This window comes from Orbicella franksi, chromosome 4 (assembly GCF_964199315.1).
Source record: "Orbicella franksi chromosome 4, jaOrbFran1.1, whole genome shotgun sequence".
Lineage (NCBI taxonomy): Eukaryota > Metazoa > Cnidaria > Anthozoa > Scleractinia > Merulinidae > Orbicella > Orbicella franksi.
The window spans coordinates 17,225,116-17,238,318 of record NC_138148.1 but is presented as its reverse complement, the minus strand read 5'-3'; the positions used below and the strand labels follow the sequence as shown (position 1 = coordinate 17,238,318).

The 13,203-nt window shown below is 40.0% G+C and overlaps 1 protein-coding gene across 5 annotated transcripts in view; it reads left to right on the top strand.

The window, feature by feature from the left end:
* Positions 1–13,203, top strand: part of LOC145484693 (MAM and LDL-receptor class A domain-containing protein 2-like) — a 60,269-nt gene that overhangs the window by 16,471 nt on the left and 30,595 nt on the right. For all 5 annotated transcript variants that reach the window (XM_081463291.1, XM_081463293.1, XM_081463290.1 and 2 more), the window contains exons 11-23: positions 1,447–1,643; positions 2,096–2,386; positions 3,848–4,043; positions 4,515–5,113; positions 6,792–6,923; positions 7,467–7,702; positions 8,664–8,748; positions 9,073–9,204; positions 9,513–9,745; positions 11,052–11,136; positions 11,673–11,829; positions 12,198–12,394; positions 12,744–13,034. In XM_081463291.1, the coding sequence (XP_081319417.1) occupies positions 1,447–1,643; positions 2,096–2,386; positions 3,848–4,043; positions 4,515–5,113; positions 6,792–6,923; positions 7,467–7,702; positions 8,664–8,748; positions 9,073–9,204; positions 9,513–9,745; positions 11,052–11,136; positions 11,673–11,829; positions 12,198–12,394; positions 12,744–13,034 (2,831 nt within the window). The remainder of the gene's footprint in view (positions 1–1,446; positions 1,644–2,095; positions 2,387–3,847; positions 4,044–4,514; positions 5,114–6,791; positions 6,924–7,466; positions 7,703–8,663; positions 8,749–9,072; positions 9,205–9,512; positions 9,746–11,051; positions 11,137–11,672; positions 11,830–12,197; positions 12,395–12,743; positions 13,035–13,203) is intronic.

The window sequence follows — 13,203 nt, the reverse complement described above, 5'->3', positions numbered from 1 at the left end:
ATCAAAACTCGAAGTAATTACATGTAGCTGACGCGAAGCGCGGGAAAACGGATGCGATCGAGTTACGATTGGTTTTGGTTTTACTTCTGATTGGACGATAAAGTGGCGCGAGTTTTTTGAGCCAGTCACGTAGCGTAGTTATGCAAAACCAATTACTTTTCGACACTCTATTTAACAACTAGGTTATGGGCTCGTGATATCAACCAATCAGATTGCAGCACTTGCATTAGTATACTAGTAGAATTCTACCAAAACTCGATAGAAACACTGTACACGTCTTTTCTTTTAGAAAATACCGCGAGGAGAAAAAAAAAAAAAAAAGACGAGAACTTGTTTACTTTGATTATCAAAATTTAAATTATCTTTGTTCGCGACATAATTACGTCAACAGCTCGTGCTAGCTCTTTGTCTGACCAACGTGAAAGACAGAGACGAACCTAACAACAGACAGGGAGCAGTTTACAAGATCAAATGCTCTGACTGCCAGGCTTCCTACATTGGTGAGACTGGCAGAAACCTTAACACGAGACTGACTGAACACAAACCAGCTACGAGAAATGGTGATGCCAACAATCACATTGCTGTACATCATCAACTAACAAACCACAATATTGACTGGGAATCTGCTGAGTGCTTAACTTACAGTACAAACTATTTTCAACGACTGACTCTGGAGAGCAGGTACACTAACCTAGAACAAACGCCTCTTAACAGATGTCAACAACTACCGGCGCCTTACAAACGACTTATCCATGACGGAAACGAAACCGATAAACGGACTTCTGACAGACCGACTTAACAATACACTGACCAAAACCCGTCCTATTTGACTAACGATAGACGGATCGAAACCCACCAATGACTGATGACAAACTTTACACGAGTCTTTCAGCCAATACCATCATGGCTATACTGACCAATCACGTTCAACGGACCAGACTTACAACATCATCGACTGACAAACACTATTGACTTGATTCTGAAGATGACTTCCGCTCAGGTTGTCGAAACGTCAGTCACCAACAACAGTTTTTTTCAGAACTACACTCACCCGGACGATCACTCTATACGAACTACTGATACTCCTGGGTTCAAACCATTTACTATATAAAAAATGTACGCTGTAAACCAAGCCTGCATGATTTGTCATTCGCTGGAGTATGGCTGTCATGTTGTTTGACGTCGTCGTTCGTCGTCGTAGGACGCTCACGCCCGCTATCCATGCCGCTAGCCACGTTGACCGTGAAAAAAGGGCTGCATGGTTTTATGTTTCTACGCTTACATGAGGTTCTGTTCCTAAACTTATGGTGTCGGGCCGCCGGAGCTCCGCTGTAAACGTTACAATTGCAGCATTGCATATTACAAGGTCTAAATAACAGGATGAATACTTTTTACCTACGCTGATCTAAGGTTTGAAAAATGTATTATTTCTTTTTGATTATTCAGCGAATATGCCAGGATAAGTGTTGAGAACTCCACTGAAGTTCTCTATCACAGTGGTTGTGCAGGGCCATTTGCTTCAGAAATTCTTACGGATGTTCATTTTGGGCTCTCAAACAACATCTCTGTTCAAGTATATACAGGAAGTTCAAGCAGTAATGTCAACATTAAGTTCGCCATCTTGAAGAGAGGTCTGACGTCAGGTATCTAAATAAGCACTACTTACTATACATTAAAGGACAGCAAATAATAATCATCATCATCATTATCATCATCATCATCATCATTGCCGTCGTCATCAGCATCATCATTAACAACTACTATCTCCATTTCTAACCTTACCACTACTATCGTTATTGCAACTGCTATCACTGCACCGCCTCTGACACCGTTATTACTATAACTACTGCAACTATCATTATCACCTCCACTACCCTTAACACTACCCTTACCTCTACCCCTACCACCACCACCACCACCACCACTACTCACCTCCGCCTCTCTCACTGCCGTTATCCAACTTTACCGCTCGAAAATGTTACCTAATACTACCATCCGTTGGCAGAAGTAATTGTTATAATTAACCCGTTGTCGGCAGTTGAGCTTGATTTTCATGTGATTAATTTGGTAATTTGCTATTCATTCGTTTCCTCAGCCATACTGGTCGCGGGATGGAATTTAACAATCCTTAACGCCGACTCCACTAGTTTTATCCTTCAATGGACCGGACTTGATGCAAATGTTAACCATCGCGCAGGGTTTTACCTGATCGAGGTAAAAAGTGCCGAACGTATTTTACTAGCGGTGGAAACTGTTCCGGGAAACACTTCTTCTACAGATATTAAAGGACTGAGCCCTTCGTCAACGTATCGTGTGGTCGTTTTTGGCGTTGATGAAACTGGACAACCGTACAAGAGCTTAGAAAGTGTTGTTACTACGAAAACAGGTATGAACACTTGGGATAAGGACCTTCGTGCTAATTGTTTCTGCGCATCCTTACTGCGCACGCAAATTTACACGCCACATCATGCATAAGCGCGTGCGCTAGTAATAAAATGAACCATGATAGGGCAGATGGCCACTGCTATAGCTTTTCCTGGATTTGACGATCTTGAAGGTTTGGTGATCCGTATTTTTCTTTTGATGAATCATTTTCTCTACCGATTTTTTACGTTGAACGAAAAAGTGAAGAAAATCTATCGACTAGAAGTTTGAACTTTTTGCAAAATGTACCATGGAATTCCGTTCTTTTTAGCTCTTCGTTTATCTGTGCGACGGTTTCAAATGCCTCTTGAAGGGTTAAGTTTTGTGAAAACGTTGTTAACATTTGGAATTAGTTACGCAACAGACCCACTTCTACAAAATATGACTAAGATCGTTTGCCTCCGTTGACTCACCTTTGATATTTTAAAATATAAACCCCTATAGACCATGCTGAATTACGTGCGCCAGTTTTTCAAAATCAGGGTAGTTTTCCACACGCTTTATCTCTGAAACGAAGCCTCTGACCCCCAATTTTTTTGCATTTCTGACACAAGTATCTCATTATCTGACTGCAGTAAAAGTTTAAAAAAAATATATGGACTGGAAAATTTTCGCACGAACGTTCTTAAATGCCTGCATATAAATGCTTGTTACATTTATAGTCTCTATATGGTGTTGTTTGCAATAATAACACTTCACAAACAAGTTTTTAGGATAATTTCGATGCACATACATATCTTATTCTCGCGGTTAAAAATTTTAAGATTTGAAAACGTTATCACAGTTCAATAGGTAAAGTTATGTACCTATAGAAAAATGGCCTTCTTCCTGAAAGTTTCAACTACATGAGTGGGACCTGTTTTTACTTAACTGTGAGGTGCATAAATACAACACTAGAACTAATAATTCCTTCCATTTGCCCTTCTGTAAGGACATTCTTACTCCGTTTTCAAGGCCTCAGTTTATTTAATTTCCTCAGCCCTGAAATTCGGAAGGCCTCTAGTGTTGCTGTGCTCACCTCTAAACTTAAGCCATCCTTTTTGTTTGATGTATCTTACCTTCTCTTAGTGTGTTGGGTGTGCTTTTTTTGTATTTACACGTTTAGCTTTACTTAACTATTTATTATCCTAAATCATGTGTCCCAATGTCAGCATTTTTATTGTTTTTTTTTTTTTTCCGTCTTAGGTATTTTAAAGGCAGTCTTTTGCATCAGCCTTATTGACTTCCCTGAGCTTCTTTGCCTTATAGATAACCTTGTAATGTAATCTCACTGAAAACTTATCTGCACAACGTTCTGGAGCGATGTTTGCCATAGAATAGTGGGTGATCTAGTTTTAAGAAGTTATCTTCCCAATTCCCTCCCAAAGTGTTCCGCTTAGTCCAGTTTGAATGTCTAATGGAAGTTCTTAATTTACTGATCTAGTGTTTTGTGGTGTTCGACCAAGTACAACCCGAATCGTTGGTGGAACAGTGGCACCAGTCAACAGCTGGCCATGGCAGACGATGTTGGTAAACAGTTATGGAAGTCAATTTTGTGGCGGTTCCTTAGTGGATGCATATTGGGTATTGACTGCAGCTCACTGTGTGAATGGAAATTCACCCTCCAATATCAAAATAAGGTGTTAGTCTCCTTACTATATGAAGTTTTAATCATCAATGTTCTGAAACCTTCAAAATCAGAATTCGTAGCAGATTTTAAAAACCGAATAAAAAATACAGAAAAGTCTTTCCGCTAAAATTGAATAGGTCGAATAAATAAACAACCTGAGCGGTTATTTTTGGCAAACAAGATCAGATTCATTGACGTAGACTTTAAAAAAAAAACTATCGTAGGTACAAACAACCTCATACCTCCAAGAAACAGCTGACACATCGCAAGTTCATCTAGGGATGAATGAACTGTTACTGAACGTTTAAGTATTACAGAGTAAAGTCTGACCTTCCCTAAGAGAAGGAGACCATGGTCTCCTGCCTCCTTCGGATCTGTTTCCCCTTGTATGCTCGAGGGTTAAAAGGACGACCAATTCAGCCTAGTGGGTTTAATTAAAATGAGGTTGATTTTGTCTATCCTTTCCTTTTGTTTTATTCAGGTTAGGAGCGCACTACAGAACCAGTAGCAGTATTGGAACAGAACAAGACATTGGAATTGCAAAAATTATAATGCACGAGAATTATAACAGTCCCAACTCTTACAGCTATGATATTGCCCTTATTAAACTTGTGAGCCCGGCTGATCTTGGAGTTGGAGTCGGGCTTGTTTGCTTGCCAGATACCAGTCATCAGCTTCCCCTCGACAACATAAACAAGAAATGCTGGATAACTGGCTGGGGGACTACATATTCTGGAGGCCCCTCGGCAAATTCTCTCATGCAAGCAGAAGTGCCACTTGTGTCCCAAAGTCGTTGCGAAACTGCTTATCCTGACCAAATTGACGACTCCATGCTTTGTGCTGGTCTAGATGTCGGAGGAGTTGATAGTTGCCAAGGTGACAGTGGTGGACCATTGGTGTGCGAGTTCAATGGTACCTGGTATCTTGAGGGAGCCACCAGCTGGGGTTACGGATGTGCCGTAGCAGGGCGGTATGGGGTGTATTCCAAAATTCGAAAGTTTAAATCATGGCTGTTGACAAATATGTACACTGTCGTCCCACCTAGCGCATCACCACCGGCTCAGTCACCTTCTACATTAGGTAAAAATGATAAAAAATCATAATCTTTTAACAAAACAATTCTTGACACAATATGACCTTGTTTAAAAATTAATATTAAGATAGATTAGGTCCATTTGCATAAACACTTTTCTTGCACAAATGGCTACAAATCGCGAGATAAGTGTATCTTTTTCGTCAAATGGGATGTCAACTCTACACACCGCCATAACTCTGAAAAAATGCACTGGTTTCCAAAATTCTGAAGGATGCTATTGGGCTGAAAATTATCAACGTATATAAAAGACTGAATATTGGCGGAGAATATTGTCGTTTTCGCCGAAACAAAAGTTTCCTTCTCGATTGACAGCCCTATGACTTTATTGCAATCAACCGAGACGACGCTTGCATGAATTACCTGTACGTATGTCACGAATTGGCGACTCACATGACGCTAAATGGGCATTAGTTTTTGCTGAAAAAGCTATTTTCAGTTGATCAGCCTTGTTGGTCTGACTACCAAGCATTTTTCGTATTAGATGTAATTCGATTAAGTTATTAGCAAACATGGACCACGGGAAATCGATAAAGCAAAAAAAGCAAAGAACGAATGAAACTACATCAATGAGTTAAGAAGCGAAAGTTGGCCTCGCGGATGAAGCTATTGCTATCGTATCCAGCGGGCAAAAGAATCGAGTCCAGAGATGAGAATGGTTCTGTAAAAATTCGGGAACTTGAAAGCGATAACAGGGATGTTGAAAGAGGCATTTCTGATGAGTCAGATACCGACAAACCGTTGGACTATTGACATCCATTGGAAAAGTATCCATGCCAGTTGCTCCGCCGCGCTTTCTTGTGTTTGTTCCCTTCGCCCAGCCACTGCAGCGTTAATTCGCATCCTTTTTCGTCTTCCTCATTTTGCCAGAGCAGCTTGTAGTAAAACCGAGCTACAGGAAAGTTTCTCAAATCTCCGCCTTGAGCGCATTGCGAAACACAAGAGTTTTTTGGAGAATCGTGCGTAAATTTCGCCCGTAGGCGTAGTAAACTTTCCCTGCACTGATTGGCTCAGTTATGTGAGAACCCAGTTGAAGGCGTTTGTGGGCGGAGTATGTTTGCGAAGCAAGAGATCTTTTTTTAAATTGGCGAAAAACAAAATTATTTCGCTTTGACTTGTAGCTTTCAAAAGGCGATTCGGGAGCTCGCATTTAGTGGTCATGAAAAATTCGACAACTTGTTTTATTTTACAATAGAACATCTTCCAGTTGTCTGCTCAGTGACCTGGCCTTTGGATGACAGCGAGGCTGGAGTTTACCTTGTTTTGATACAGACCTGACTACTTTTGTCATGTAAACGCACCTAGTTAGCATCAGAACAACTTGTTTAACACAACAAAAGCAGTGAGGTCTATATCAAAACATGCTCAACTCCAGCCTCGCTGCCATCCAAAAGCCAGATCACTGAACTGTAAAATGGTCTATTCTTGGTATAGTTGGATAGCCAGTTCTGTAAGCTTTAATGTGATATAGGGGGTTTAGGTATCTACAGTTCAAACCGGACGCGCTACATCGCTTGGATGCGCGAGACACCTTTGAAGATATACGGTAACCTTAGCCCTTTTCGGTTATGTTAAAAAAGAAACCATCAAAGGGAAAAGTGATACTTATGCCTTTCTGGCAGAAACATGAAAAAATGATTGCAAAGTTTTTATTTGTCTTCATAGTCTGGTGTACCTTTGATCACGGGTTGTGTTCTGGATGGAATCAGTCGTCTTCGGATGATTTTGACTGGACGCTGGCATCTGGTTCGACGCCTTCCTCTTCCACAGGCCCGAGTTCTGGTCAAGGTGGATCAGGTTAGATTTAATCAGACCTATCCATCGCCATATTATTTTATTTGACTGTGACAAGAAGTGTTGTTTCTGTGCAAACCGAACAACCAACCAACCAACCAACCAACCAACGAAACAATCAACCAACCAACAAACAAAATGTGTATTCTTCATATAAGAGTAAGAGAGCCTGCAGGTCTGGGGTGGAGTTATGTTAAGACGACCTCATAATTTCGCCAATCCGTTCCTCTCTAACTAGTGGCCTCGAAGACCAATCAACTATAAGTTACCCTGGAGATGCTGGGAACACGAGACAAATGCAGTGTAGCTTCATCTTAAATATTTCGACAGATGAAAGAGTAACCAAGAATTCAAAACCATTGGCTATTTAATGAGATAGCATATTAATGCATACAAACAAAACATTGAACAAAAATGTAGATTTTCAACTACAGGTATTCAAACTATTCTTTTCGAGTCTCTGCCTCGCAAGGTATCGTCTATCATCTTAGTAACGTTAAGTCTTGTATATGTAAAAATATAGATTATCTTTTTGCATGTCTTCAGGGAAGTATATGTACATAGAGACGTCTTCCCCTAGGAAACCTGGAGAAAACGCAAAACTTGTGCTCACCGCTCTAGACAATGGAAAGCCATCGTGCCTTTCATTTTATTATCATATGTATGGGGCATCAGCTGGAACTCTTAATGTCTACAATGGAAATCATACAATATTCAACGTGTCTGGAGATCAGGGGAACAACTGGCATTTAGTGGAAAAAGAAGTATCTCTCGATAGGGAGGTGAGTGATTTCCTATTTTACCGTAGCTCGCGTTTGTACTACTGACTATATGCTATCGTTGGTGTTCGTGAACTGCCTTTCACTGTATATGTCGCAAAGCACGCGGACAACCAAAACCTTCACTCCAACAGTTCAACGGCCAATGGTTTAATCAATCGGCTCCTGAACGAACAGCTTACTCGCACACGATAAGTCTACTCGCAAAATTCATCTACATAACGTGAGTCTTCATTATATACCCCCGCATTACGAATTCGTTACGCGTTTAGTATTCACTGTATAACCGTCTATCGATCTTACAACTTGTGCAATAAATATAAGGGTTACACATCTTAGCTCGCGCACCTTAATTCGTGCAATCACTACATCTGTTTCGTTATAAGTTATAATGTTATTGCCGGATCGAATTAAGTAACATGTACCAGAAGCTCGAAGATCTTTTCTTTTGAAAGAATAAATTCCAATATTTTTGCGTCATTTCAAACAACAAAGAAAGAAAGAAAGAAAGAAAGAACAAACAAACAGGCACAGAAACATGTAAGTGCACTCAATTATACTATTCTTTCTACTTTCAAAGAAAGTCTGTGTTTTTGCCCGGTGCCTCATAAAGACTGGTGCAGTTTCTGCAACATTAAGCACCAGGGGGTATTTGTACTCACTACTGGACCAAACTCTGGTGCATTGTAGGGCTATTCCCAGGCGCGCCTCCCCTCCTTCTGTCAAAGCAATCGCAAATTGTTTATAACTGCTTCGTGATGCTCCAATCACTTTTTCTGAGGCTGTTTTCAGAAACAATTTGTTCTCAGGAAAAAAAAGTTAAAAAAACTACCTAATGCTCTAAACAACACACGAATCTTTGGTAACAGAGGCTTCTAACCATCCGGCCGATGTGATAAGGCGAAAAAAAAAATTGTTAAATTCCATTGCAGGAAAACGGTAACTATTTGGCACTTGTTTGCAGATTATATTTGAAGGAATAACTGGAAGTTCATATACGGGTGATGTCGCCATTGATCAAGTGAATGTTACTGAAGGAAAATGTCCAGGTAAAAATATGTTTATTAATTAAGCTAAAGGAAAAAGACAAACATTTTCATCGCGCCTACTCCCTCACTCCCTCGCACTTTGGTTTAGTAACAGAAAATCACTACTGCTTGTAAGTTATTGAAGCTCGAGTTGCATTACACGTTGTTGTACATCATATTACATTACATGTTTAGATTATTGATCAGGCGCAATAAACCAAGGAATACCTCATTTGAAGAGTTTCTTAAAGTTGGCTGGAAAGGAAAGCACAAATATAATAGTCAATTCTTTTGATGTGTACTCTTAAAGATGCTTCAAATCATGTCTGTGTTCTATTGCTTTAGTTTCTTGTAGCTTCGACAGCGGTCTATGCTTCGGGTGGAGTCAATCCACGTCAGATGTTTTTGATTGGACACTTCACTCAGGTTCCACCTCATCTTCAAGCACGGGACCATCGTCAGATCATGGTGGATCAGGTTAATTGCGTTCGATTTTACTTCTCGAAGATGTTCACTGATAGGTTAAAGAATGTGCTAATTGGAATATGCTTGTTAATAGGTCTGTTTCGTGGAGCACTTAGTTTGAGGGACAATCTCGTCGTCGAAGCTACGTTTTTAACGAAATAATCCATAAGCGACTTTGGCCTGAAGTGATCCAAATAGACCCTCCATCGAAACACCTTTTTCAGCAGCACATTATTGACGATAACTCGCCGGTTTTTGCTCGCTTTACATAGCTCCCTGACGCGAAAAAAAATCAAGAGGAACTGATTTTGTTTCCATAGGCAAATATATGTACATTGAAGCTTCATATTGGTCATCGGGTGATAATGCCAAGCTTCAGCTTGCAGTACCAAGGAGTCCATCATACTCGTGCTTGAGTTTCTACTACCACATGTATGGATCTTCGATGGGAACTCTAAACGTCTTCAATGGAAATGACAAAATATTCACTAAATCAGGAAATCAGGGATTCTACTGGAAGAAAGTGTCAAAGCTGCTTCATCTAAGTGATGTGGTAAGTATGATAGATATAAATTGTTATACTATGCGAGTAGTAAACACAGCCAATCAGAATACAGGGAAGCCGTTGTATACTCGACGGTATTACATCATGCGCCACGCTTATGTCGCATTGGTTGCGTTGGCCACTGTATTTTCTATGGCATGGTATAGAACAGTTATGCAACACTTTCTCGTGGTATGCCATGGAATATTGCACTTGTCTTTTGTATTTTCTTGGTATACACACTCACCTAAAAGCTCGTGCGTAGAACGTGAAAAGAGCGTCTAAGGACTTGTGGGTAAACCTAGAAAATGCTGGTGAATCATGGGATATTTCACGGTATACGACTCGAAAGCGTTGGATAACTAATATTTCTTTCTTTTATCTTTAAACCGTTCAAAATAATCAATCCCAGCACAGTTGCATAGACTCGCAATGATTTTGTAATTTTACGGTCAGTGTTAAGGTCATTCCTCACATTTGCATGGCGCATCCTTACTGCGTATAATTTATGGCGTCTTTAGCGCGCGCTCGTGCACGCGCACATTGAAAACATGACGGATTTGCCTTGATATTGAGCTCTGTCAGTTGAAAAATGGCTTTAGCTCACCAACGAGCACGGGCACCCCAATTTTTTTTCCACTCATTGTAGTCAACTAATCATAAGCTTTGCGTGAGAAAAGACTGATCTAATTTCTATTGCTGAAAATTGAATAAATAAGAAAAATAGCAGATACACGGTGGTCTTTTCTATTTGGCAGTCGGTAACCACGTCAAGAAATTTGGTTCAAATTTTTAACCAAGGATTTAGCTTTCTGTCTGAATCAAACTTAAAACGTTTATTTGTGTCCAACACAATGTATTGACTGTAGTTTAATGCGCGTTCTTATGAGCCCGGGCTCACAAAGATGTTACAATTACTGGGAATGCGTTCTTATAATGAGCATTAAATAATGCCAAAATGGGGCATTTTCAATGCCTCACTGCTCCTTAATGAGCATGGGCACCCCCCTTTTTTATTTCAAAATTGAAGTTGTCATATGATAAATATTCAGTGGACAAAGTTTGAACAAAAATCTATTGTCACTTTTATTTCAGAGGAATTACCTTAAACAAATTACTACTAATAAGAAAAAATATACGCCTTTAGCTTAAGGCACTGTTGAACCATTGCAATGCTTTTTCCATTCAAAATCATTAGTAAGGTAACATACTTTTTGGTGCAAATAATTATCGTCTCTTTGAAAATTGAAAAAAATACGGTTCAAACTTAGACGCTTTATGTGAACATTTGGTGACATAAAATTTTCATTTCCAGTTAACATTCGAAGGGATCAGAGGATCATCATACCAAAGTGACATTGCCATTGATGACGTCACAATTCTCGAAGGAAACTGTCCAGGTAAGATGTCTGTGGGTGATGCCATCTTTTATCAAAAACTTGGTAGCCGGCCTTCTGTTGTTATTAATTGGGGCTGATGTACATAAGATGGATTTGCGAAAAATTATAATTATTTGGTGACATTGTGTTTATGGCATCTATTTACATTCCCGTCGTTTCAAAGGTAGCGGTACAGAACGTCCCAGCTTGTTGGTTAGATGGTAGACATTTCAAACTTTTCGTCAACTGGTGGCATTTATTGTAGCCTGAGCATTAAGCCTTCCTAAGGGGAGGGGAGAAAGGAGTAGGAGAGAGGCGGAGGAAGGTTTTCTTCCTTTTCGCTTTCTATCGTTTTTCCTCTCTCCTCCCCCTTATTTCTCTCCTCTCCCCTCCTCCCCTCCGTTAGGAAGACCGATACTCAAGCTTTAGTTATTATCCTTGTTCGCCGTGGTCCGCGGTGTTTTTTTCTTCTTTCGTTATAATTATTATTTTCGCCATTTTTGAATCATTCATATGAAAAACGTTAAAACATATGTTTCCCATTAATGACTTATTAGGCTGTGGAGGTGTTTTGAATAAATCCTTTGGAGAGGTGGACATTAGTAATTCTGGAGATGAGAGCGAATCACATTGCAATTGGACAATCGGTAGTGCTGGAATAAGTCAAGCAGTTGCAATTATCTCACTACAAAGGATATACTTTGGTTATTGCAGGTAGGAAGGCAGTGAATAAAGTCGATTGTCAAAAGCTAGAGACTATTTTGAGGTCGTGACAATCTGTGAACCAATGAGTTATGAAATCCTTGCAAGCTAAAAGTTATTTATAATGTTATGTACTCCGGTTGGCCTGAATAGCGCTCCTCTTAGCCTTACTGGCATTGCACTTCGGTAAGTCTGACTAACAGACGGGTTAACCTGATTAGTCCTCAGGTGAGCAACACTACTCTTCTGTTCAGCATGAGAATGATTAGCTTGTCCTTAACTTTTTCATGTAAGTTAATTTAACGTAGAGAGTAATTCGACTATTGTCTTTGGCCACCAACTCTGGGATATTGTTACTCATTTTTTATTTGCTTTTTTAGTGAACACATTAGGATACTTCATTCGAATGGCACTGAAGTCTTTAACCATGAAGGATGTCAATCGTCTCTCCCTTATGGTACTTCACTGGAAGTTCCAATTGGAACAACAAACCATTTAACACTGCAAATAGCCCTGGAATATAGGTGGAGCGCTGTCAAACTTGATTACGATATCTTGAGCCAAGGACTTGATTCAGGTCTGAGACCATATATTCCACTTTTCATATTATATCCCTTTTTATTTACTTACTAGCTTACTGATTACTCAGGTAACCCCGCTCCCTCATTCATATTTCTGCTTTGCTTTTTATTACCTTCTCTGTGTCTATCATCTGTCTGCCTGTCGGTCTGTCTGTCTGTCTGTCTGTACATTCATCCGTGCGTCCACCCGTCCGTCCATCCGTGTTTGTGTATTCCTGTCTGTCGGTCGGCGGTGGGTCGGTCAGTGTATCTGTCGATCTGCCTGTCTGTAGTTACTTATTTTTATTTATTTATTTATTTACCTATTTTTACTTATTTATTTATTCATTTATTTATATTTAACAGCCAGCCAAGTTTCCTGGAACATAACAGTTTATAGCATAACATCATCTTCAGCTTCGGTGCGTTGGCCGGCTTTTCCGCTGTCTCCGAGCGTCAATCATTATCTGGTGAGGTTCAAGGAACCGCATGGCGTCAGCACACTCTTCAGAGCCAGCAGTTACACTGATACGTACTACACTAACCGTCTTAAAGGCTATACATCTTATGATGTTCAAGTCTTTGCTTTTACTACAAGCGTCAATAAAAACGTCACCTACTCCAGCCAAACGGTTACAATAAAAACACCAGAAGGAGGTGAGCTACCCCCCCTCTACCACCATCCGCTGGGCCTTCATTCAGATTTTGTTCAAGAGGACGATCCAAATTCTCGTTGTCTTCTGAGAGACCTTAATATTACTTTGAAATAAGAAACGCTTTTTTTTTTGTTTTTTACTATTTGTGCCTCAAACCTAGCTAAGCACGT